The sequence below is a fragment of the Populus trichocarpa genome, chromosome 8 (genome assembly GCF_000002775.5).
Source record: "Populus trichocarpa isolate Nisqually-1 chromosome 8, P.trichocarpa_v4.1, whole genome shotgun sequence".
Classification (NCBI taxonomy): domain Eukaryota; kingdom Viridiplantae; phylum Streptophyta; class Magnoliopsida; order Malpighiales; family Salicaceae; genus Populus; species Populus trichocarpa.
In genome coordinates, this window is record NC_037292.2 from 5,162,645 (window position 1) to 5,186,409 (window position 23,765).

Sequence of the window (23,765 nt, forward strand, 5' to 3'; positions counted from 1 at the left end):
ATTGACATGTATTTCAATACAAAAAATTATTTAAAAAACAACCGCTACCACACTACAAGCATCCTCAACGGCATTATGCGGAACTCGTGTCCCAATGAGCCGTGGGAAGTAGCAAGCCAGCCAGTTGGTGGGTTAAACACTCGTGAGTCGAGACTTTCAGAAGTGGTCATGTCCATAGTAATCGGGGATTCCCCACTCCAAAAACAAATATAAAGAGACACCGAAGAAACAACCCAAAAGAGAGAGAGGAGATAAAAAAGAGGAAAAGTAAAGTAAAGGTAGTTGCAGTAATGATTTTACAAGTCCAGGTCTTAAAAAGAAGGCAATAGATTACTCATATCATATCCAATGAAGGTGGCCTGGCCTGTGTATTAAATCGCTTTATAAAGTAAAACCAAATATATATGATCATGGAAGAGATAACAAGCACCAGAAAACTTTCCATTTCTAGAGAGAGATAACAGGCTGTGAGAAATTAAGACAAATAAATCGTGGTCTGAATGTTGTTATTAATTAACTAGATTCTTTTGTTTTTCAGTGCCTTACATGGAAGCGTATCTACTTGCCCTTTGATTCCATTTCTGCTACCTGCTACCCCTTTTCAGTTTTCTGAACTCGTGTCTGACGTGTTCTCTCTCTATTTAAATCTCTCTGTCTCTATCTTATGTCTGTGTTTAGAGTATATTCTTGAATACTGTTAGCAAGGGTAAAAGGAGCCTCTGTTGCAATAGTTCTTGGTAACTACCTGTCATGTCTTGCAGTCGTCCCTGGTTCTGCCCTTCTTCTATATCAGGTTCTCTTTCTTGAACTTTTATGGGGTTTTGGCTATCTGGACAGTGCAACTATGCATTCAAATTTCTTTTTTTTTTTTTTTGTTGATTCTGTTGCTGTGCTTCTTATGTTGTAGAATTTCGTTTCACTATGTCTTATTTGAAATCTTTATGAATTTATACATTGCACGCATGCTTACCGGGGAATGAAATAACGTCAGTCATCTCTGGTTATCGAGTTATTGTCGGTTAGAACTCGGAAGAAAGAAATGAAAGTGTTATTACAGAGAGCATGCTTTGTTTTATGTTCTTAATAATTGGTATTTGATTATTCTAACAAGGTTGATTATTTGATTTTATTTTTCGACCATTCATTTGGCACTCGCGGTTTTTCTCCCCAGGATGCATTCTCAAATCTGTAATTTTTCTATAATTCATCATGAATAACCTGACTTGGCTTTCTTTCCCTTTGGCCAATCTTCCTTTTGTGAAGCAACCTTGACAGACCCTGCATCAAAATTAGTCACAGGAGAATTCAAGATAACCAGTCTGGTACCTGATACTGCAACTCTTTGGAATTGTTCCATCTATTCTATGAGAAATTAAAGGATTGAACATTGCTCTCATTGATTTTCCATTTTTAATCATGCAGAACTTTCATGGAACTAAGGAAAGGATCAAGAAGATGTTTGATAAGATTGAATTGTCAGTGTCTTCATATGACACTGCTTGGGTGGCAATGGTCCCATCTCCAGATTGTCCGGAAACTCCTTGTTTTCCAGAGTGCACAAAATGGATTTTGGAAAATCAACTTGGTGATGGCTCCTGGAGTCTTCCTCATGGCAATCCATTATTAGTTAAGGATGCTCTTTCATCTACATTAGCGTGCATCCTTGCATTGAAGCGATGGGGTATCGGTGAAGAACAAATAAATAAAGGTACTGTTTTAAGTTATAGCAAGTGTTTAGCAATTATTCTTAGGTGACCAAATTGCATGATTAAGCAATGAGATATTTGAGCTGGATAAATACTCTCTCCCTTGTTGCAGGCCTTCGATTTATTGAGTTGAATTCCGCTTCAGTTACGGATAACGAGCAACATAAACCAATTGGATTTGATATAATATTTCCTGGCATGATTGAATATGCCAAAGATTTGGATTTGAACCTCCCTTTGAAGCCGACAGATATAAATTCCATGCTCCACAGGAGGGCTTTGGAGCTTACAAGGTGAAATTCTATCTTCCGTATTTGCAATTTTGGTCCACGTCTATGTTCATAAAGCTTCTTTTCAAAAGAATGATACCAGACTTCAAAAATGAACAAATTGGCTTTGCCAAGTTGGGAAGGATCAGACTGTTCAAGCTCAGTCAGCCCCTGCCTTGAAACTGGGGTTGGCTGGCTCAGCTCTGCTTAATAGAGCTGTGTACTGCTCTCTAGGAGCAAGGTCTAGAACAAGGTTTCACTTCTTGAAATTCTACAAGTGCACTATAAATATTTTCCAAAAAATGCGTGGAGCCTGTGGAGTGATCCCAAATGTTAGAAATACGTTGTCATTTCTAAAGTGTAATACATCATATTGGAATGGCCTGGTTTTCATTTGGAGTCTATATATGTAGTGGCGGTGGCAAGAACTTGGAGGGAAGAAGAGCCTACTTAGCATATGTTTCGGAAGGAATTGGAAAATTACAGGATTGGGAAATGGCCATGAAATATCAAAGAAAGAATGGATCACTGTTCAATTCACCATCCACCACAGCAGCTGCCTTTATTCATATTCAAGATGCTGAGTGTCTCCATTATATTCGTTCACTCTTACAGAAGTTTGGGAATGCAGGTCCAGCCACGTAACTCTAAATGTGCTATCTATAGCGTCACATCTCTCTGGTATCTAGTTATTGACTTTCTATTGATTTCTTCAGTTCCAACCATTTATCCTTTGGATATATATGCTCGTCTTTCTATGGTTGATGCTCTTGAAAGGTTGGGAATCGATCGGCATTTTAGGAAGGAAAGAAAATTTGTTTTGGACGAAACATACCGGTAATGTACCATTTTCATTTTGCAAATGCAATACCACTGTGTTGTAGATGCAAGCAACTTTCTAGATAACTGAATTCATCTCTATGTTTTAACAAAACTCTTCACTAAAGTTCTGGTTAACTTATTATACCATGATTAGATACTATTGTTGTAACTTTAAACCTTGACATTAGCAAACAAACAGATTTTGGTTGCAGGGGGAGGAAGAGATATTTTCTGATAATGCCACTTGTGCTTTGGCATTTAGGATATTACGTTTGAACGGATATGATGTCTCTCTAGGTATCTTCTTTAGATAGGAGATTTCATGTTTGGATTTTTGAGGATGTTTTAATCAGTATAGCTTTAATAGGGTTAACATTTGGTGTAGATACACTAAACCAATTTTCAGAAGATCATTTCTCTAATTCACTGGGAGGATATTTGAAGGATTCGGGAGCTGCCTTAGAGTTGTACAGAGCTCTGCAGCTAAGTTATCCAGATGAATCACTTCTGGAAAAACAAAATTCTCGGACAAGCTATTTCCTGAAACAGGGATTATCCAACGTTTCACTTTGTGGAGATAGGCTTCGTAAAAATATTATCGGAGAGGTACTTTTGTTTTTCCCCTTATTGTCAAATCCCTGAGAACAGCCTTTTTCAGTTCCATTGAAATTCCTAACTTCAGGTATTTTCCTCCACTTCAGGTGCATGATGCTCTCAATTTTTCTGACCATGCAAATTTGCAACGCTTAGCTATCAGAAGAAGAATTAAACATTATGCTACAGATGATACGAGGATTTTGAAAACTTCGTATCGGTACATCTTGATTAGTTGAAGAAATTTGTTAATTTGACTGGTGAAATATATGTGTTCTTACTTGTACTTTTACTCTTCATGTCATAGTTGTTCGACTATTGGTAACCAGGATTTTCTCAAATTGGCTGTAGAAGACTTCAATATCTGCCAATCAATACAGCGTGAAGAATTTAAACATATCGAGAGGTGCGTTTTCTACACAAGCTTTGGACCATGACTTGGTGGCCTTCATTGAATATACATCGAGAGCAGGATATATTGAGCACCAAGCTAGCTTTGTTGCATTCACCCCCCTTTGTCTCTTTTACTTTTCAAGATGGAATCGCAGCTTTTGCTGGAGCTACTCATCACTAGTGTTGCGACTTTACCTTGATCTCAATCTCATTGGAGTTCTTAAATTTTTCAATCAAAGATCCAAATGTCCTTGACACGGACTAAATTATTAGCTAGCTCAGCGCATTTAGTTAATTGTTTGGCACTTCAAATATTACTTGTTTATTGCAAGATACCTGTCATGTAAACAGGTGGGTTGTAGAGAGGAGACTGGACAAGCTAAAGTTTGCTAGGCAGAAGGAGGCCTACTGTTACTTCTCTGCTGCAGCAACTCTCTTCGCTCCAGAACTATCTGATGCACGCATGTCATGGGCAAAAAATGGTGTGCTTACTACTGTTGTTGATGACTTCTTTGATGTTGGTGGTTCTGAAGAAGAACTGGTAAACCTTATTGAATTGATTGAGAGGTATGTTTGGTTTCCCCTTTCAGTTTCTTCACTTTCTAGATGATTCTCCTCTGTTCAAATCATGATTTATTTCTAATGGAATGCAGGTGGGATGTCAATGGCAGTGCTGATTTTTGTTCTGAGGAAGTTGAGATCATATATTCGGCAATTCACAGCACTATAAGTGAGATAGGAGACAAATCTTTCGGATGGCAAGGACGCGATGTGAAAAGTCAGGTTATCAAGATTGTAAGACGAATTCCTACTGAATTATTATAATATTGTTACCATCATATCAGCAAAATTGGAAAGAGACTTTTTTTGATGGTTCAGTTTTGCATTACAGTGGTTGGATTTGCTCAAATCCATGTTGACAGAAGCACAATGGTCAAGTAACAAATCAGTGCCGACCCTTGATGAATATATGACAACTGCACATGTATCGTTCGCTCTAGGGCCTATTGTCCTTCCAGCTCTGTATTTTGTGGGGCCTAAGCTTTCAGAGGAGGTTGCTGGACATCCTGAATTGCTTAATCTATACAAGGTTACGAGCACTTGCGGGCGTCTGCTCAATGACTGGAGAAGCTTTAAGGTGGATGGTTCTTCTCAAGGGATATAAAATGAGATGTTATCGGTCTCATGTCTGATATTTACTTGTTTGGTTGCTAACTATGTTTTGCTTTTTGCAGAGAGAATCTGAAGAAGGGAAATTGAATGCCGTCTCATTGTACATGATTCACAGCGGTGGTGCTTCAACTGAAGAAGAGGCCATCGAACATTTTAAAGGATTGATCGACAGCCAGAGAAGACAATTGCTTCAATTAGTTTTGCAGGAAAAGGATAGTATAATTCCTAGACCCTGCAAGGATTTGTTTTGGAACATGATAAAATTATTGCACACGTTCTACATGAAGGATGATGGATTCACTTCAAACGAGATGAGAAATGTTGTCAAGGCAATAATAAATGAACCCATCTCTCTAGATGAATTATAAGCAAATGCTATGAAACATGTGAATCCTACCTACTTTTCTGAATTTCTCAAACCAGCAGCAAGGTATCAGTCATTGTTGTTTATGAATGCTCATGTTTTTCTCCGGCACTGCATGTGATTGTGGCCAGGCTTCGTTGATATCACTCCGTAGCATGTATCTGGGAACCACGCTGGGAGATAACAAAGAGCTGCTGCCACTAGAATCTAGCTAAACATGCAAGAACGCACCATCAGGGGCCGAACCAAGCTCTTCTTGCTAGGGAAAAAAAAAGAAGAGGAGCCTCCAGACTTTAGAAAACACCTAGATTTAAAGCACGCCTTTCAATTTTTCCTTGATCATTCAAATATCAGCCTACCATTGCCACGTGGATTGCTAAATCAAAAGTATACAAACAATTCTTGTCCACTCACCATACATAAAAAAACAAGGAATTGTTTGTTTGAAGACCGGAGTGCAAAATTGCTTAACTAATCCATCAAATTCTCTTACACTTAAATAGTACAACTGGTAAAATACAGGCAGGTGATTGCTCTCATGCCTGGCAACAAGAGGCAAAGATCATCAAGGCACTTCTGGTATTCCCAGCAGAAACCGCCTATGACTTTCACAAGAGCCCATGTAAAATTGGCAAAGCTCCTTCAAGATTCGTGCAGTTCAATTAAACGCTACTCGCACTCAAATATCACTTTGGAATTTAGAACTGGTCGTTGTCAGTAGCAATAAATACTGGACGGGTTCCATTCAAAAGGCTTTCTTCTCATGTGAAGTCAGTCCATGAACTCCACCCTCAACTTGGGCTGCTGCTGTCCGTACCTATAGCAAGCCAGAGGAATAAGGTCAAACACCGTATCGACAAAAAATAAAAGAGCAAAGTTCACACATGACTTCAGCAAGCATGAGTAATAAGCGGACAATCAAGGGCATGATGAACCACTTCTAGTATGTGAGACCTGGGGATGCAAGTATGATACACGACCTATTGCCAATGAATCAAAACACTTACCCTTAATCCCTTCATATACACCCCCCCTGGCCCTCCTGACAATTCAGATTATGTTATTGATGCGTTGCCCTGTACTAGAGCTGTTTTGGTTGATTTGCAATGGTAGTAGCGATTTTAATCATTTAGGATGGTTTATGCCTCTACATAGGAGGCTAACTTCAAATGTTCGACCAGCAAGCTATAAAAAACGTATATTTACACATATTCTGATGGATAAAGACTTTAGCTTCAAGCACAGAGTCACAGATTATTTTCACACATCAAAAACTACCAAATTATCCCGATACCAGAAGTATAAGAAAGCCATCCGTACCCCAAGCCTAAGTGTCTTTGACCTTAACAAATCATGAGCAGAGTGCAACGAGGAAGCACCAAGATCCTGGAACCCTTGCTTTACTGCTTGCATAGTGTAAGGTACTAACTTCAAAACAGAACCTTTATCAGCAACTGCTCCTACAACTCCCTGAGCAATCTTTAGCTTAGCAGTATCACCCAGGTATCTTTGATCACTCCCTTTAGTCATTGCTTCAAGGGAGCCAATGCCACGATATTTTTTAACCCGGCATTTTTTCTGGTATGGAAAATTGTTAGAATTCGCAGAATTGAAACTGCATCTAGAGCCAATGAATGTATCCAGTCATATTTTGTCATTAAGCAAGAATAAAAATGATCACAAAATAATTTGGCATGTTACTGGTATAAAACCGTAAATCACAAGCATGCTGCATTAGTGTCTGAATATTCATATATTATTAAGTACACACATCAGCTGACATGTTCATGAGACTGCCTTACTAACATAACATGTTATGTCCATTATAATTCATAAGTGCATTCCCAAATAATCCAATGCTAACCAATGTTAACAAATGCACACAAACAACAATTTTTCATTTTTTAGTAATGTTCAGGTTCACTTAGCTATCTATTCTGAACACCAACCTTACCTTTAAGGCATACAATTTCCGTAAAAGGACAGGTTAAAAGATGAGGATTACCTCAGCTACAGAAGATTATCTTGACAAGATAGTCTCCTAATAAGATTTCTTAACAATTAGAAAAACCTTTATTTATGAAGTTTCAAACTTCGAGGTTATTTTTGAGTTCCCTGTCCAAAATCTTGCACAGCTTTATTGCCTCCGCCAATGAAAAAACATCGATAATGATAAATCGGAGAGGAAATACTGGATTGGCCACAGGGATGATAGTGGTTGCTTTTACTTTTTTGTTAATACGTAATCTTCTTAATTCAAGGAAATAATTCCAAACGAACAAAAGTGTGAAAAGGAAGTTTGTAAAAAACCCACTTTCAAGAAAGATGCTTGAAGAAACCACCTAAAAGACTAGTTTTCATTGCCATTTAGCCATGGCGTACCTTCTAATCGTACTCATAAGCCCCAGGAGCTTCAGTACTTCCGGCTAAAAAGCTTCCCATCATTACAGTAGACGCCCCATGCACCAGGGCCTTGACAATATGCCCTGAGAATGAAATACCACCATCTGCAATAACAGGAATGCCACTTTGTGCGGCAATGGATGAAACCTTGTAAACAGCAGTTGCCTGGGAAGTTGCAATGCAAGAAAAACAACTTTCAGTGTGGAGAAAAGGATGGGATGTGCAAATTATCCTAACTATTCACACGAAATCATTCACTTTGGAGTTCAGTGCTCTGTTACAGAAATCCATATGCAAGGTTGTGCTGGAACTCCTTTTCTCTTGGCATTTTTAGATTCTTGCATACTAATAACAACAAAGATAATGTTTTCAAGTAAAATGGTTGGTGTTGTACTACCAGCCAGCATCCAAACGAAGTAAGAACATGATACCATTAACAGATGAAGTCCTTTACCTGTCCTCGACCAACTGCACAAACCTCTTGTGTGGTGCATATGGACCCAGACCCCATACCAACTCTCAACCCATCTACACGCCTTGATCAAATTCTGTGCTTGACTCATTGTCACCACATTCCCACCGATCACATCCAGCTCCGGATAGGTCTGTTTCACATACTTAATCATCTCGACCTGATAAACAGAATTCCCTTGTGAACTATCCAGCACAATAACATCAACCCCTGCTTTCACCAACCGCTCCAGCCTCTCCTTATCCGACTCCCTTGTCCCAATCGCCGCCACAACCATCCACCTCCCGTCAGACCCCACCGTTCCCTTCCCTAACTTAGGATATCCCTTCACCCTGTCAACCTCCTCCTTCGTGACCTTGTTATTAATGTTCTTATATTTTTATATTGTTTTTACGTGTAAATATCAAAAATTAATTTTAAAAAATAAAAAATATTATTTTAATATATTTTCAAATAAAAATAACCTTTATAACATTTTCAAGAAAACATGAATGAATGTCGTGACCTTGTTATTAATGGAAATTTGCTTCTTTTTCTAGGACGACAGCTCTTTATTCTGGGACGACAACATTAAAGCCATGGAATGGAAGGCTAACACACAAATGGTGCTTTGAAAGTAATTTAATAGAGATAGGTAATTAACTCCTTTACAGTTTGGACAGGTGTCGCGTTATTCCTTGCCAGAAACGTGACCATTTTGCGTTCTTCAAAAAACTTGTTGCCATAAAGCTAAGTTAAATGTGCTAGAGCATTTAAAAAAAAAAAAAAAAAAGGTTTGATGGAAGATTTTTCATTTTTATAGAAAAACAATTCTTGGAAATATAAAATTAAAGAGAGGCATTTATTAACTGAAAATAAAAATTATTTCTTGAAAACGCATTTTTCTAATTCTCCACGTTTTTTCAAAAAAAAATCAAAAACCCCAAAATATATATATTTTTTTCGTTTTTTCACTGTAAGTTAAGGCCCTTGGTTCACTTGATGTTTTTATAGTTATTTCTTTTTATTATTTTGAATTTTAAGTCAGGCTTTTCTATAATTAACACGCATATGGACGGCACCTACTCCCTTCAGCCAGGCCATGCATCGTTGTTTATTGCCTGAGTCTAGACATCACATTCAGGGAAAAGGTTTTTTTATTTTTGTGTTTTAAAAATATATTATTTTTTGTTTTAAATTAATATATTTTTAGATTATTTTGAAGTGTTGATGTCAAAAATAATTTTTAAAAAATAAAAAAATATATTATTTTGATATATTTCAGAGTGAAAATCACTTTAAAAAACAACAACAATCATACTCTCAAACACGCTCTAAACTTCTCACCGAGATTTTTCCAACATCACCCACCACGCATGTAGTGGTTGAATCAATTGCTTAGCTCTAGTTGATTTGTTTTTTCTTTTTTCTTTTTTCTTCCTTACCAAATAATACAAATATCATTTCATTTTTTTTTCATAAATTTTTTTCATTATTGTTTTGATTGTTATTTGGATTATTTTTATACTTTTTTGATTAATCTGTTTTTTCAATTTTTCATTTAGCTTGGTTGTATTAAAATTTCAATTTTTGTCTTAATTCTTTTCATTTTTATTTGTTTGTTTTTATCATGCTCTAATTTAAATTTGTTTTTAATTTCACCCCTTAATATTTTATATCAAATTATTTTTGTTCTAAATTCAATCCTCATTTTTTTAACTGCATTTCTTTTGTTTCAAAGAGATTTTTTATTATATTTTTTTTCAATTTCATCCCCTAATATTTTATTGATTTATAATTTTGCTTTGTTGTTTTTAATATTTATTTTTTTATGGTGTTGTTCTTGGACTCATAATCGGGATCACGGGTTTTAAAGGCTAGCACAGGTTGACTTTGGTCTTTTTTGAAGGTTTTTTTTAATTGATTTTTTTTAGATTCTTCCTTGAACATCTGATTTACTAGGAATTGTTTTTCATGTTTTTTTTTCTTTTATACTTGATTGGCACCTTAATCCAGGTCGACATAAATTTATTTTTTTATTGATTTATTTTATTTTATTTTATTATTGATTTCACTATTGAATATTAGATTTTTTTATAATTGAGTTTGATAATTTTATTCAATTTGTTCTACACAGAGATTAACCCTAATTTACCTTTTTTTCTCCTTTAAATGTGAAAATCATTTCTATTAAATCCTTATCTTAACGTCAAATCTATAAATACCGAAATCAAAGTTATTGGTAGACAAATTTCAGCAACCTAAAAGTTTTCTCTCTACTTATAATTTTTAGTGATTTGCTTTTTTTTTTTCCTTAATTTTCAAGGACTACAACATGAAAAAAAATAAAATTTATGATTAAAATGTAATAAGGTAAAATATGCAAAAATTGAAACTTTAGGGATGAGACGTGGCTTTTACCTACCTTTTGTGGAAAAGAGTTTTGTTTCTTCCTTTTATGTAAATTCCGGTCAATCATCTATCAATTTATTTTTTAATAAAAAATTAAAACCTGGTTTTGTAAAAATAAACATTAATTTAACGTTGGAATATTTAACAAAGCATCAAGAAAGCTAAAATGAAAAAATAAACAATGAATGAGTATTAAAATGTGGTGTGAACAATATTTTTTTGATCTCTCACGCGATTAAGTTGAAATCCCTGGTCAAGTAGAGAATCAAGTTGGGATTTTACAAGTTAAATTGTTGTATTGAATTTGATAATATACCCATGATTTTTTTTAATTGGCCCTTTGTTTTTTTTTTCTCTAGCTTTTTTGTATCTTTTGTTTTTATTTTTTCAATCTCATCATTTGATGTTGATTTTTTATTAATTTTATTATTTAGTTCTAGGTTGATTATGAATTGGTTTTTGTATTTTTTATCATATAATAAGAAAAATTCAACCCAACAAAGTAAGTGACCCTGGGTTGTAGGTTTTGCGGGTTGATAATAGTGTATATGACATGTTTATTTTTTTATTTGATCTTTTCCCTTCGTATCTACATAATAAATAAGGTTGTGCCGATGCAACCAAACATGATTTAATTTAAAACCTAATCTAAACAATAAATTAAGTTAATATTTTTCAAGTTTAATAGTTGTTCCAAGTTAAATGATAATATTTAAAAGATTTTTATATTACTTTGTTATGTAAAAAAAAAGTGATTCAAGCGCGGTTAAGAAACTAGTCCTATTCCAGACAATTTTTATTTTATTTTAATATGATGTTTTTAATTAACAATTTATTGGCTACACCTTTAAATCTATTAGTTTTTTTATTATTATTATTATGTTCCTTGCTCTTTACAAAAACGATGTTTAGCAATGTGGGACCAGCTTAAACCCAACTCATGGATTTTTGGTCTGAGACTAGGCAGTCGGGTTTTTGTTATGACAGCATTCTACGGCACTCGTGTCCCAATGAGCCGTGGAAAGTAGCAAGCGAGTCAATTGGTGGGTTAAACACTCGAGACTTTCAGAAGTGGCCATGTCCATAGTAATCGGGGATTCCCCACTCTAAAACAAATATAAAGTGACACCGAAGAAACAACCTAAAAGACAGAGGAGATAAAAAAGAGGAAAAGTAAAGTAAGGGTAGTTGCAGTAATGATTTTACAAGTCCAGGTCTTAAAAGGAAGGTAATAGATTACTCATATCATATCCAATGAAGGTGGCTTGGCCTGTCTATTAAATCTTTTTATAAAGTAAAACCAAATATATCTGATCATGGAAGAGATAACAAGCACAAAAAATCTTTCAATTTCTAGAGAGAGATAACAGGCTGTTGATAACCAAAGGTAGAAGAAGAGTTGGTTGCGTGAGAGTTAGCTGAGAAGAAGAGCTGGTTGCGTGAGGATCAGGATTTCTGTTAGTTAGGAATTCTATTAATTACCTCTTCTTCTCCTTGTAACTGACTCTAACTGCCTTAGCTACAGTTATAATAACTATCATAACAGGCTGTTAGTTGTGCCAGCTGTCATGCCAGTCTGCATTTGTAATAGACTATATATATACATGGTGCGTGCATGTATATAGATATTGAGAAGAAATACAATCAGTAGAAGAGAAGGAATTCTCAAATTGTATCTTGATATCAGAGCAACAAAGAAGAAACTTCTTTCTTTTCTTCGATCCAGCCATGACTTCTGCTTCAAGTCAGTCCTCCTCAACCTCTAGTCCTCTTGGATCTGGGCAAACCACAATAATGGCACTTACTTCATCTTATCAGCAGCTCAACCATGCATTACCAGTAAAACTTGATCGAACCAATTATGTTTTGTGGAAATCTCAAATTGATAATATTGTTTTTGCTAATGGTTTTGAGGACTTCATAGATGGTACCTTTGTCTGTCCAAAGAAGGAATTTAGTGCAGGTGTAATCAATCCAGCTTTTATTGCTTGGAGGAGACAATATCGCACAATCCTCGGCTGGATCTACTCGTCTCTCACACCAGCTATCATGGCACAAATCATTGGACACACTACTTCTCAGTCTGCTTGGAATGCATTGGAGAAAACCTTCTCTTCCTCTTCAAGAGCCAGAATAATGCAACTAAAGCTTGAACTGCAATCCACAAAGAAAGGATCTCTATCTATGATAGACTACATTATGAAGGTTAAAGGAGCTACAGACAGTCTAGCAGCCATTGGAGAACCTGTATTAGAACAAGATCAAGTCATGAATCTACTTGGAGGACTTGGATCTGACTATAATGCAGTAATAACTGCTATCAACATTAGAGATGATAAAATCTCAGTTGAAACTATTCATAATATGCTTTTAGCATTTGAAAATTGACTTGAGCAACAAAGCTCAATAGATCAAATTTCAACAATGACAGCCAATTATGCCTCTTCCTCTAATAACAGGGGTGGTGAAAGGAAATATAATGGCAGTAGAGGGCAAAGCTATATAAGCTACACTCCAAATGCCAGCAATTACAACTATAGAGGTCATGGTCGTGGGGGCAGATACACACAGAATGGAAGACATAATTCATTTAGTTCAGAGAAGCCACAATGTTAGGTATGTGGCAAATTTGGCCATATAGTACACGTCTGCTATCACAGATTTGATATCTCCTATTAAAACTCTTCAAACAGTGATACTAACTCTTTGAATATGAATTTCAGAAATCAAAACAATATACCTATTATGGTTGCCTCCTCTAATAATCTTGCAGATGACAATTGGTACCTTGATTTTGGAGCACGTCATCACCTGACTCAGAATGTGGAGAATCTAACCAACTCTACTCCATACACAGGCACATATAAGGTCACAGTTGGTAATGGTTAGTACTTATCCATTTCCAACACTGGTTCCCATCGTCTAGTCTTTAACTCACGATCATTTCAACTCAGAAAGGTGTTTCATGTTCCATTCATCTCAACAAACTTGTAGGTGTTGCCAAGTTCTGCTTATATAATAATGTTTTGATTGAATTTCGGTCTAATAGTTTCTTTGTGAAGGATCTGCATACGAAAAAGATACTGGCACAAGGCAGACTTGAGAATGGACTTTACAGGTTTCCAGCACTGAACAACAAGTAAATGACATATGTTGGCATTAAAAATTTCTCTGTTTTTCATTCTCTAAGCTCCAGATCTACTCATAATAAAATGAAAATATGGCATCACAGACTAGGTCATGCTGTCACTGATGTTGTAGTCCAAATATTACAAAGCTGTAATGTTTCCTATGAAAATAATAAAGTTGTTAGTTGCTCGACTATATGTTTTTCCTGTCAACTTGCGAAAAGTCACAGATTGCCTACTCGTCTCTCCTTCTCTCGTGCTTCCAAACTGTTGGAATTGATTCATATGGACATCTGGGGGCCTGCCTCAATCAATTCCACATCTAGTGCTAAGTATTTTATCCTGTTATTGGATGATTTCTCACGATACACGTGGTTTTACCCTTTACACACAAAGGACCAAGCTCTTCTAATGTTTAAACAATTCAAACTTCAAGTGGAGAATCAATTTGATGACAGTATAAAATATATGCAGTCTGGCAATGGGGGTGAGTTCAAATCCTTCATAACCTTTCTTCAACATGCTGGTATTGTGCATTGTTTTTCCTGCCCTTATAATTCAGCTCAAAATGGGAGAGTTGAGAGGAAGCATAGACATGTTGTAGAGACTGGATTGGCCTTGCTAACTCATGCTTCTTTGCCAATGAAGTTCTAGTAGTATGCATTTCAATCAGCAACATTCCTCATTAATAGAATGCCAAGCAAGGTACTCAACAATGATTCACCTTATCTAACTTTGTTTCATAAACTCTTGATTACAAGTCCTTCAGAGTATTTGGTTGCCTATGTTATCCTTTCATTCGCCCTTATAACAACCATAAACTACAATATCGGTCGGTTCAATGTATATTTCTTGGTTATAACCTCAACAACAAAGGTTATTTGTGCCTTGATTATCTCACTGGACGAGTCTATGTCACACCTTATGTTGTTTTTTTATGAAACACAATTCCATTTCAATAAAAACCTTCCTCTACCTCAGACTGATGATGTTTCCTTAGCAAGTTTCCCCCCTGCAATACTATCCTCCTCTAGTTGTTTGCCTTACTGCCCTATTGATAAACATACCTCAATGTCCATTGATGTCATTCCCATAAATGCATATTCTCTTTCTTTGAGTGAATCTGCAACCTCCCCAATCTTTCATTCTTCTCCTGAATCTGGTCATAATGATCAACCTCCTGAGTCAAGTCCAGGTCCACGCATGATAACAAGGTTGATGAGTGGTATAACTAAAAAGAAGGTCATTCTTAATCTAGCTGTTGTGAAGATATTCGAACCATATACACTCAGTCAAGCTCTAAAAGATCCACATTGGACTCAAGTAATGGATCAAGAGATTGCAGCTCTTCATCGAAACCACACATGGGATCTTGTTGCCAAGCCTTCTGATGTAAATATCATAGGTTGCAAGTGGGTATACAAATTGAAGCATAAGCTAGATGGGAGTATTGACAGGTATAAAGCTAGACTTGTGGCAAAAGAATATCATCAAACACTTAACCTTGATTATTTCGAGAATTTTAGCCCAGTAGTCAAAGCTACAACTATCCGTATTATACTAAGCATTGCTCTTAGTTTTAATTGGGAAGTACGACAACAAGATGTACACAATGCTTTCCTAAATGGTGAGCTCGAGGAACAAGTCTACATGTCCCAACCTTCTGGCTACGTGGACACCAAGTTTCCTACCAAAGTTCGTCGATTGAGGAAAGCTTTATATGGCTTGAAACAAGCTCCACGAGCTTGGTTTTAAAGGCTCAGTTCTGCCCTTTTACAGTGGGGGTTCAGCAACTTCATGACTGACAGCTCTATGTTTCTATGCTTTGGTGAATCTACAACTTTGATTGTTCTCATCTATGTAGATGATATCCTCATCACTGGCAACTCACCTACATAGGTTGCTTCACTTGTTGCTAAACTGAATTTTGTGTTTGCATTGCGAGATTTGGGGAGGCTGACCTATTTCCTAGGTATTGAAGTCTCTTACCATGAGGGTTCTATATATCTCAGCCAAACCAAATATGTCTCCGATTTACTGCATAGAACAGCAATTTTTGATACAAAACTAGTCAAAACTCCTGGGGTTGTTGGACAGAATTTATCTAAATTTGATGGTGAGCCTCTAGAAGATGCTTCTCATTATCGCAGTATAGTGGGAGCACTTCAATATCTCACGATTACAAGGCCTGACATAGCTTTCACTGTTAATAAAGCATGTCAGTTTAAACAACAACCAACTTCAGCTCATTGGCTCTCTGTCAAAAGAATATTTCGATACCTACGAGGGACTATGCATGATGGCTTACTTTTAAATTCATCAAATCAATTGACAATAAAAAGTTTCACATATGCTGATTGGGGTGCTCAACCTGACGATCGACGAATTGCAAGTGGCTATCTCATTTATCTAGGGGGCAATCTAATTTCTTGGTCTTTTACCAAGCAAAAACTAGTATCTCGCAGCAATGCAGAATCGGAGTATAGAGGTCTTGTCCTGGCTATGACAAAAATTATCTAGATCCAAGCCTTGCTGCAAGAACTATGTGTTCCTACCCCTATTGTTCCTATACTCTGGTATGACAATATCAGTGTGATGTTTTGAATAAATGAGTAGGAAAATACAATAAAGTCCTTGAATGCTTAGATGTAGGAATAAATTAAATGAGGGGTATTGTAGTAATTGTATAAGAGATGATATATATAAATAGAAGGAAAAAAAACAAAAGAAGAGATCTGAATATTTTGAGTGAAAAACCGTGAGAGAGAAGGGAGAAGGGAGAAGGGAGAAAGAAGAAGAAGAAGAGAAAAGAGGGAAATTAGAAAGGAAATAGAAAGGAGTTGGAGGAAATAAGTAAAAATGTAAGATTTAGGTTGTTAAATGTATAAATTTGTATTATTGAGCTTTTAATTTTGGTTTTGATAAATGTTAGGGTTTTGAAAATTTGTGTTTTGGGTTTAATTGATGAATTAAATTGAATGTTATAAGGTTGATTGTTATGGGTAATTGATTAATAAGTTGATTATGGAAGATTGTGATGATTTTGAGTTATGAATTGTGTAAATGGTGAATGTTGAGTTATAAATTTGGCAAGAACAGTAGGTAATCTGTTAAAATTCTGGATTGGAGGTTGAAGATGATGAAAATTCAATTTGGTCCCTCAATTTTGGAAAATTACAGTTTAGTCCCCAAACTTTGGAAAATTTGCAGATTGGTCCCTGGAGCCTATTCCGAGATTCTGAACAGAATAACATATGAATTATGGACAGAATTACTGTATAGATAAGAGAATTTAACACTTTCAATTTAGTCCTCCAATTTGACAAAATTACAATTTGACCCTAAAAATTTGGATAAATTACAGATTATTCCCTAGCTGTAATATTAGCTTTTGCAGATTAGTTTGATGAATAATTAAGGGTTATTTAGTGAATTATTGCCAATTTTATTAGTTGTTTTATTATGGATTAGATTTCGGAAAAACCGTTAAATTTTGGGTTTTTGAGAAAATTGATTAGTTAGTTCAAAAACATATAGGGTTACGGAATACATCATTAGTTAAGTTTATTAAATAGGTTAAATGTTCTTTCGAGTCGTTCTTAAATATGTCTCCTTTATATTCAGATAATCCTGATATTCTACCGGCGGGACGTCAGTAGGATTTTCTTCGGTGTCTGCTTTTGGCTTCTGTTTGCTTTTGAGTCAGGTGAGTGAATAATTTTCCATATGCATGAGAAATAGTATAAATATTTGATTTGTTAATATGAATTGAATCATGCTTCTTGATAATATATATGTTGATTATTATCCTTATTTTGATAAAGCATGATCAATTATTGAATCTGAATTCTTGATATGAACCAGTATATATTTTGAATTGAATTCTGAATTGATAGCTCCTCATTTGATTGATGTCATGAGTTGAGCCTTGAGATATGAATATGTCTGTTTGATTATGATTATGAACCTATGGTATGTCAGTCAGAATACCCATGCTAACAGGGTAGTGTTAGTCTTTGTGCACATCGTATCTGAACCCTAGTTGGTCGGGGGAGTCACCAACCTGTGTGGACTGATCATCCCACAGTACGGAGCCTCATGCTCATTGCATTTTGATTTTCTGACGAGTTTTACCATATGATCTTCTTGTTATGGCCAATTTGAGAACACTTCCATAAGAACCTAAAGCCAATTGTATATATATTTCTCATTGCTGTATTACCTCGTGTGTGTATATTGAACGTTATCTACTCACTGAGTTGTTGAACTCACCATCTCATTATTTATCCTTTTCAGGCTTATAGCTTGATAGCAGGTCATTTTGTTGGACCTTCAGAACCTGCTTTTTGGTTGTACTTTGTACCTTTCCTTTATGTCTAGTTAGTGCTCCAAAACTCTGAACTTATATAAACTCTTGTATTAAGACAATTCAATTATATTATGAAGTTGATTTTGTTATTAATGCTGCATTGAACTCTAATTGAGTTAGGATAAGTTTGTGTGTAAATTTGGGTTCGTATAGGTATGGAACCTTGGAGGGGAACTTTGCCTATGTGCCGGTCATGGATCCGGGGATCGGGTCGTGACAATCAGTGCCTATCATATGGCCAAGAATTTTGTATTTCATGCCCGAACAAAACATATAGAAATTAATCTACACTTCATTCGTGACCAAGTTCTCAGAGGGAAAATACTACAGTTACTTTTTGTTCCCACTGAAGAACAACTAGCAAATCTTTTGACTAAACATCTCACAAGCTCAAGGTTCTTGTTTCTCATAACACAGTTGTGCCTTGTCCCAGACCCTTTCACTTGCGGGGGGTGATAAACCAAAGGTAGAAGAAGAGTTGGTTATGTGAAAGTTAGCTGAGAAGAAGAGCTTGTTACGTGAGGATTAGGATTTCTGTTAGTTAGGAATTTTATTACTTACCTCTTTTTCTACTTGTAACTTACTCTAATTGCCTTAGCTGCAATTATAATAACTGTCATGATAGGCTGTTAGTTATGCCAGCTGTCATGCCATTCTGTATTTGTAACAGATATATGGTGCGTGTATGAATAAAGATATTGAGAAGAAATACAATAAGTAGAAGAGAAGGAATTCTCAAATTGTATCTTGAGAAATTAAGACAAATAAATCGTGGTCTGAATGTTGTTATTAATTAACTAGATTCTTTTGTTTTTCAGTGCCTTACATGGAAGCGTATCTACTTGCCCTTTGATTCCATTTCTGCTACCTACTACCTACTACCCCTTTTCAGTTTTCTGAACTCGTGTCTGACGTGTTCTCTCTCTATTTAAATCTCTCTTTGTCTCTATCTTATGTCTGTGTTTAGAGTATATTCTTGAATACTGTTAGCAAGGGTAAAAGGAGCCTCTGTTGCAATAGTTCTTGGTAACTACCTGTCATGTCTTGCATTCGTCCCTGGTTCTGCCCTTCTTCTATATCAGGTTCTCTTTCTTGAACTTTTATGGGGTTTTGGCTATCTGGACAGTGCAACTATGCATTCAAATTTCTTTTTTTATTTATTTTTGTTGATTCTGTTGCTGTGCTTCTTATGTTGTAGAATTTCGTTTCACTATGTCTTATTTGAAATCTTTATGAATTTATACATTGCACGCATGCTTACCGGGGAATGAAATAACGTCAGTCATCTCTGGTTATCGAGTTATTGTCGGTTAGAACTCGGAAGAAAGAAATGAAAGTGCTATTACAGAGAGCATACTTTGTTTTATGTTCTTAATAATTGGTATTTGATTATTCTAACAAGGTTGATTATTTGATTTTATTTTTCGACCATTCATTTGGCACTCGCGGTTTTTTTCCCCTGGATGCATTCTCAAATCTGTAATTTTTCTATAATTCATCATGAATAACCTGACTTGGCTTTCTTTCCCTTTGGCCAATCTTCCTTTTGTGAAGCAACCCTGACAGACCCTGCATCAAAATTAGTCACAGGAGAATTCAAGACAACCAGTCTGGTACCTGATACTGCAACTCTTTGGAATTGTTCCATCTATTCTATGAGAAATTAAAGGATTGAACATTGCTCTCATTGATTTTCCATTTTTAATCATGCAGAACTTTCATGGAACTAAGGAAAGGATCAAGAAGATGTTTGATAAGATTGAATTGTCAGTGTCTTCATATGACACTGCTTGGGTGGCAATGGTCCCATCTCCAGATTGTCCGGAAACTCCTTGTTTTCCAGAGTGCACAAAATGGATTTTGGAAAATCAACTTGGTGATGGCTCCTGGAGTCTTCCTCATGGCAATCCATTATTAGTTAAGGATGCTCTTTCATCTACATTAGCGTGCATCCTTGCATTGAAGCGATGGGGTATCGGTGAAGAACAAATAAATAAAGGTACTGTTTTAAGTTATAGCAAGAGTTTAGCAATTATTCTTAGGTGACCAAATTGCATGATTAAGCAATGAGATATTTGAGCTGGATAAATACTCTCTCCCTTGTTGCAGGCCTTCGATTTATTGAGTTGAATTCCGCTTCAGTTACGGATAACGAGCAACATAAACCAATTGGATTTGATATAATATTTCCTGGCATGATTGAATATGCCAAAGATTTGGATTTGAACCTCCCTTTGAAGCCGACAGATATAAATTCCATGCTCCACAGGAGGGCTTTGGAGCTTACAAGGTGAAATTCTATCTTCCGTATTTGCAATTTTGGTCCACGTCTATGTTCATAAAGCTTCTTTTCATAAGAATGATACCAAACTTCAAAAATGAACAAATTGGCTTTGCCAAGTTGGGAAGGATCAGACTGTTCAAGCTCAGTCAGCCCCTGCCTTGAAACTGGGGTTGGCTGGCTCAGCTCTGCTTAATGGAGCTGTTTACTGCTCTCTAGGAGCAAGGTCTAGAACAAGGTTTCACTTCTTGAAATTCTACAAGTGCACTATAAATATTTTCCATAAAATGCGTGGAGCCTGTGGAGTGATCCCAAATGTTAGAAATACGTTGTCATTTCTAAAGTGTAATACATCATATTGGAATGGCCTGGTTTTCATTTGGAGTCTATATATGTAGTGGCGGTGGCAAGAACTTGGAGGGAAGAAGAGCCTACTTAGCATATGTTTCGGAAGGAATTGGAAAATTACAGGATTGGGAAATGGCCATGAAATATCAAAGAAAGAATGGATCACTGTTCAATTCACCATCCACCACAGCAGCTGCCTTTATTCATATTCAAGATGCTGAGTGTCTCCATTATATTCGTTCACTCTTACAGAAGTTTGGGAATGCAGGTCCAGCCACGTAACTCTAAATGTGCTATCTATAGCGTCACATCTCTCTGGTATCTAGTTATTGACTTTCTATTGATTTCTTCAGTTCCAACCATTTATCCTTTGGATATATATGCTCGTCTTTCTATGGTTGATGCTCTTGAAAGGTTGGGAATCGATCGGCATTTTAGGAAGGAAAGAAAATTTGTTTTGGACGAAACATACCGGTAATGTACCATTTTCATTTTGCAAATGCAATACCACTGTGTTGTAGATGCAAGCAACTTTCTAGATAACTGAATTCATCTCTATGTTTTAACAAAACTCTTCACTAAAGTTCTGGTTAACTTATTATACCATGATTAGATACTATTGTTGTAACTTTAAACCTTGACATTAGCAAACAAACAGATTTTGGTTGCAGGGGGAGGAAGAGATATTTTCTGATAATGCCACTTGTGCTTTGGCATTTAGGATATTACGTTTGAACGGATATGATGTCTCTCTAGGTATCTTCTTTAGATAGGAGATTTCATGTTTGGATTTTTGAGGATGTTTTAATCAGTATAGCTTTAATAGGGTTAACATTTGGTGTAGATACACTAAACCAATTTTCAGAAGATCATTTCTCTAATTCACTGGGAGGATATTTGAAGGATTCGGGAGCTGCCTTAGAGTTGTACAGAGCTCTGCAGCTAAGTTATCCAGATGAATCACTTCTGGAAAAACAAAATTCTCGGACAAGCTATTTCCTGAAACAGGGATTATCCAACGTTTCACTTTGTGGAGATAGGCTTCGTAAAAATATTATCGGAGAGGTACTTTTGTTTTTCCCCTTATTGTCAAATCCCTGAGAACAGCCTTTTTCAGTTCCATTGAAATTCCTAACTTCAGGTATTTTCCTCCACTTCAGGTGCATGATGCTCTCAATTTTCCTGACCATGCAAATTTGCAACGCTTAGCTATCAGAAGAAGAATTAAACATTATGCTACAGATGATACGAGGATTTTGAAAACTTCGTATCGGTACATCTTGATTAGTTGAAGAAATTTGTTAATTTGACTGGTGAAATATATGTGTTCTTACTTGTACTTTTACTCTTCATGTCATAGTTGTTCGACTATTGGTAACCAGGATTTTCTCAAATTGGCTGTAGAAGACTTCAATATCTGTCAATCAATACAGCGTGAAGAATTTAAACATATCGAGAGGTGCGTTTTCTACACAAGCTTTGGACCATGACTTGGTGGCCTTCATTGAATATACATCGAGAGCAGGATATATTGAGCACCAAGCTAGCTTTGTTGCATTCACCCCCCTTTGTCTCTTTTACTTTTCAAGATGGAATCGCAGCTTTTGCTGGAGCTACTCATCACTAGTGTTGCGACTTTACCTTGATCACAATCTCATTGGAGTTCTTAAATTTTTCAATCAAAGATCCAAATGTCCTTGACACGGACTAAATTATTAGCTAGCTCAGCGCATTTAGTTAATTGTTTGGCGCTTCAAGTATTACTTGTTTATTGCAAGATACCTGTCATGTAAACAGGTGGGTTGTAGAGAGGAGACTGGACAAGCTAAAGTTTGCTAGGCAGAAGGAGGCCTACTGTTACTTCTCTGCTGCAGCAACTCTCTTCGCTCCAGAACTATCTGATGCACGCATGTCATGGGCAAAAAATGGTGTGCTTACTACTGTTGTTGATGACTTCTTTGATGTTGGTGGTTCTGAAGAAGAACTGGTAAACCTTATTGAATTGATTGAGAGGTATGTTTCGTTTCCCCTTTCAGTTTCTTCACTTTCTAGATGATTCTCCTCTGTTCAAATCATGATTTATTTCTAATGGAATGCAGGTGGGATGTCAATGGCAGTGCTGATTTTTGTTCTGAGGAAGTTGAGATCATATATTCGGCAATTCACAGCACTATAAGTGAGATAGGAGAAAAATCTTTCGGATGGCAAGGACGCGATGTGAAAAGCCATGTTATCAAGATTGTAAGACGAATTCCTACTGAATTATTATAATATTGTTACCACCATATTAGCAAAATTGAAACGAGACAATTTTTGACGGTTCAGTTTTGCATTACAGTGGTTGGATTTGCTCAAATCCACGTTGACAGAGGCACAATGGTCAAGTAACAAATCAGTGCCAACCCTTGATGAATATATGACAACTGCACATGTATCGTTCGCCCTAGGGCCTATTGTCCTTCCAGCTCTGTATTTTGTGGGGCCTAAGCTTTCAGAGGAGGTTGCTGGACATCCTGAATTGCTTAATCTATACAAGGTTACGAGCACTTGCGGGCGTCTGCTCAATGACTGGAGAAGCTTTAAGGTGGATGGTTCTTCTCAAGGGATATAAAATGAGATGTTATCGGTCTCATGTCTGATATTTACTTGTTTGGTTGCTAACTTTGTTTTGCTTTTTGCAGAGAGAATCTGAAGAAGGGAAATTGAATGCCATCTCATTGTACATGATTCACAGCGGTGGTGCTTCAACTGAAGAAGAGACCATTGAACATTTTAAAGGATTGATCGACAGCCAGAGAAGACAATTGCTTCAATTAGTTTTGCAGGAAAAGGATAGTATAATTCCTAGACCCTGCAAGGATTTGTTTTGGAACATGATAAAACTATTGCACACGTTCTACATGAAGGATGATGGATTCACTTCAAACGAGATGAGAAATGTTGTCAAGGCAATAATAAATGAACCCATCTCTCTAGATGAATTATAAGCAAATGCTATGAAACATGTGAATCCTACCTACTTTTCTGAATTTCTCAAACCAGCAGCAAGGTA

The 23,765-nt window shown here is 36.3% G+C and overlaps 1 protein-coding gene, 1 long non-coding RNA gene and 1 pseudogene across 6 annotated transcripts; 2 read left to right on the plus strand and 1 right to left on the minus strand.

The window, feature by feature from the left end:
• Positions 1–247: 247 nt before the first annotated feature.
• Positions 248–23,751, plus strand: LOC18101433 (ent-kaur-16-ene synthase, chloroplastic). Of its 5 annotated transcripts, XM_052455289.1 has the most exons (15): positions 248–728; positions 19,098–19,166; positions 19,639–19,697; positions 19,798–20,083; positions 20,194–20,374; positions 20,764–20,981; positions 21,067–21,187; positions 21,372–21,469; positions 21,558–21,778; positions 21,874–21,986; positions 22,074–22,172; positions 22,511–22,726; positions 22,813–22,954; positions 23,052–23,297; positions 23,395–23,751. In XM_052455289.1, exons 2-15 carry the CDS (start codon positions 19,124–19,126, stop codon positions 23,698–23,700), a joined length of 2,349 nt encoding a protein of 782 aa, XP_052311249.1. In that variant the 5' UTR covers positions 248–728; positions 19,098–19,123; the 3' UTR covers positions 23,701–23,751. The 5 variants fall into 5 exon arrangements, with proteins under 5 accessions (XP_052311249.1, XP_052311251.1, XP_052311250.1 ...); XM_052455291.1 differs by lacking the exons at positions 19,098–19,166; positions 19,639–19,697 and adding an exon at positions 1,264–1,322 and having other exon boundaries at positions 248–793; XM_052455290.1 differs by lacking the exon at positions 19,098–19,166 and having other exon boundaries at positions 248–793.
• Positions 5,757–8,473, minus strand: LOC7460671 (inosine-5'-monophosphate dehydrogenase 2-like; annotated as a pseudogene).
• On the plus strand, positions 16,315–18,177 carry LOC127905664 (uncharacterized). Its single transcript, XR_008059943.1, has 3 exons — positions 16,315–16,576; positions 17,340–17,421; positions 18,012–18,177. It is a non-coding gene; the product is annotated as an uncharacterized LOC127905664 (long non-coding RNA).
• Positions 23,752–23,765: the final 14 nt, after the last annotated feature.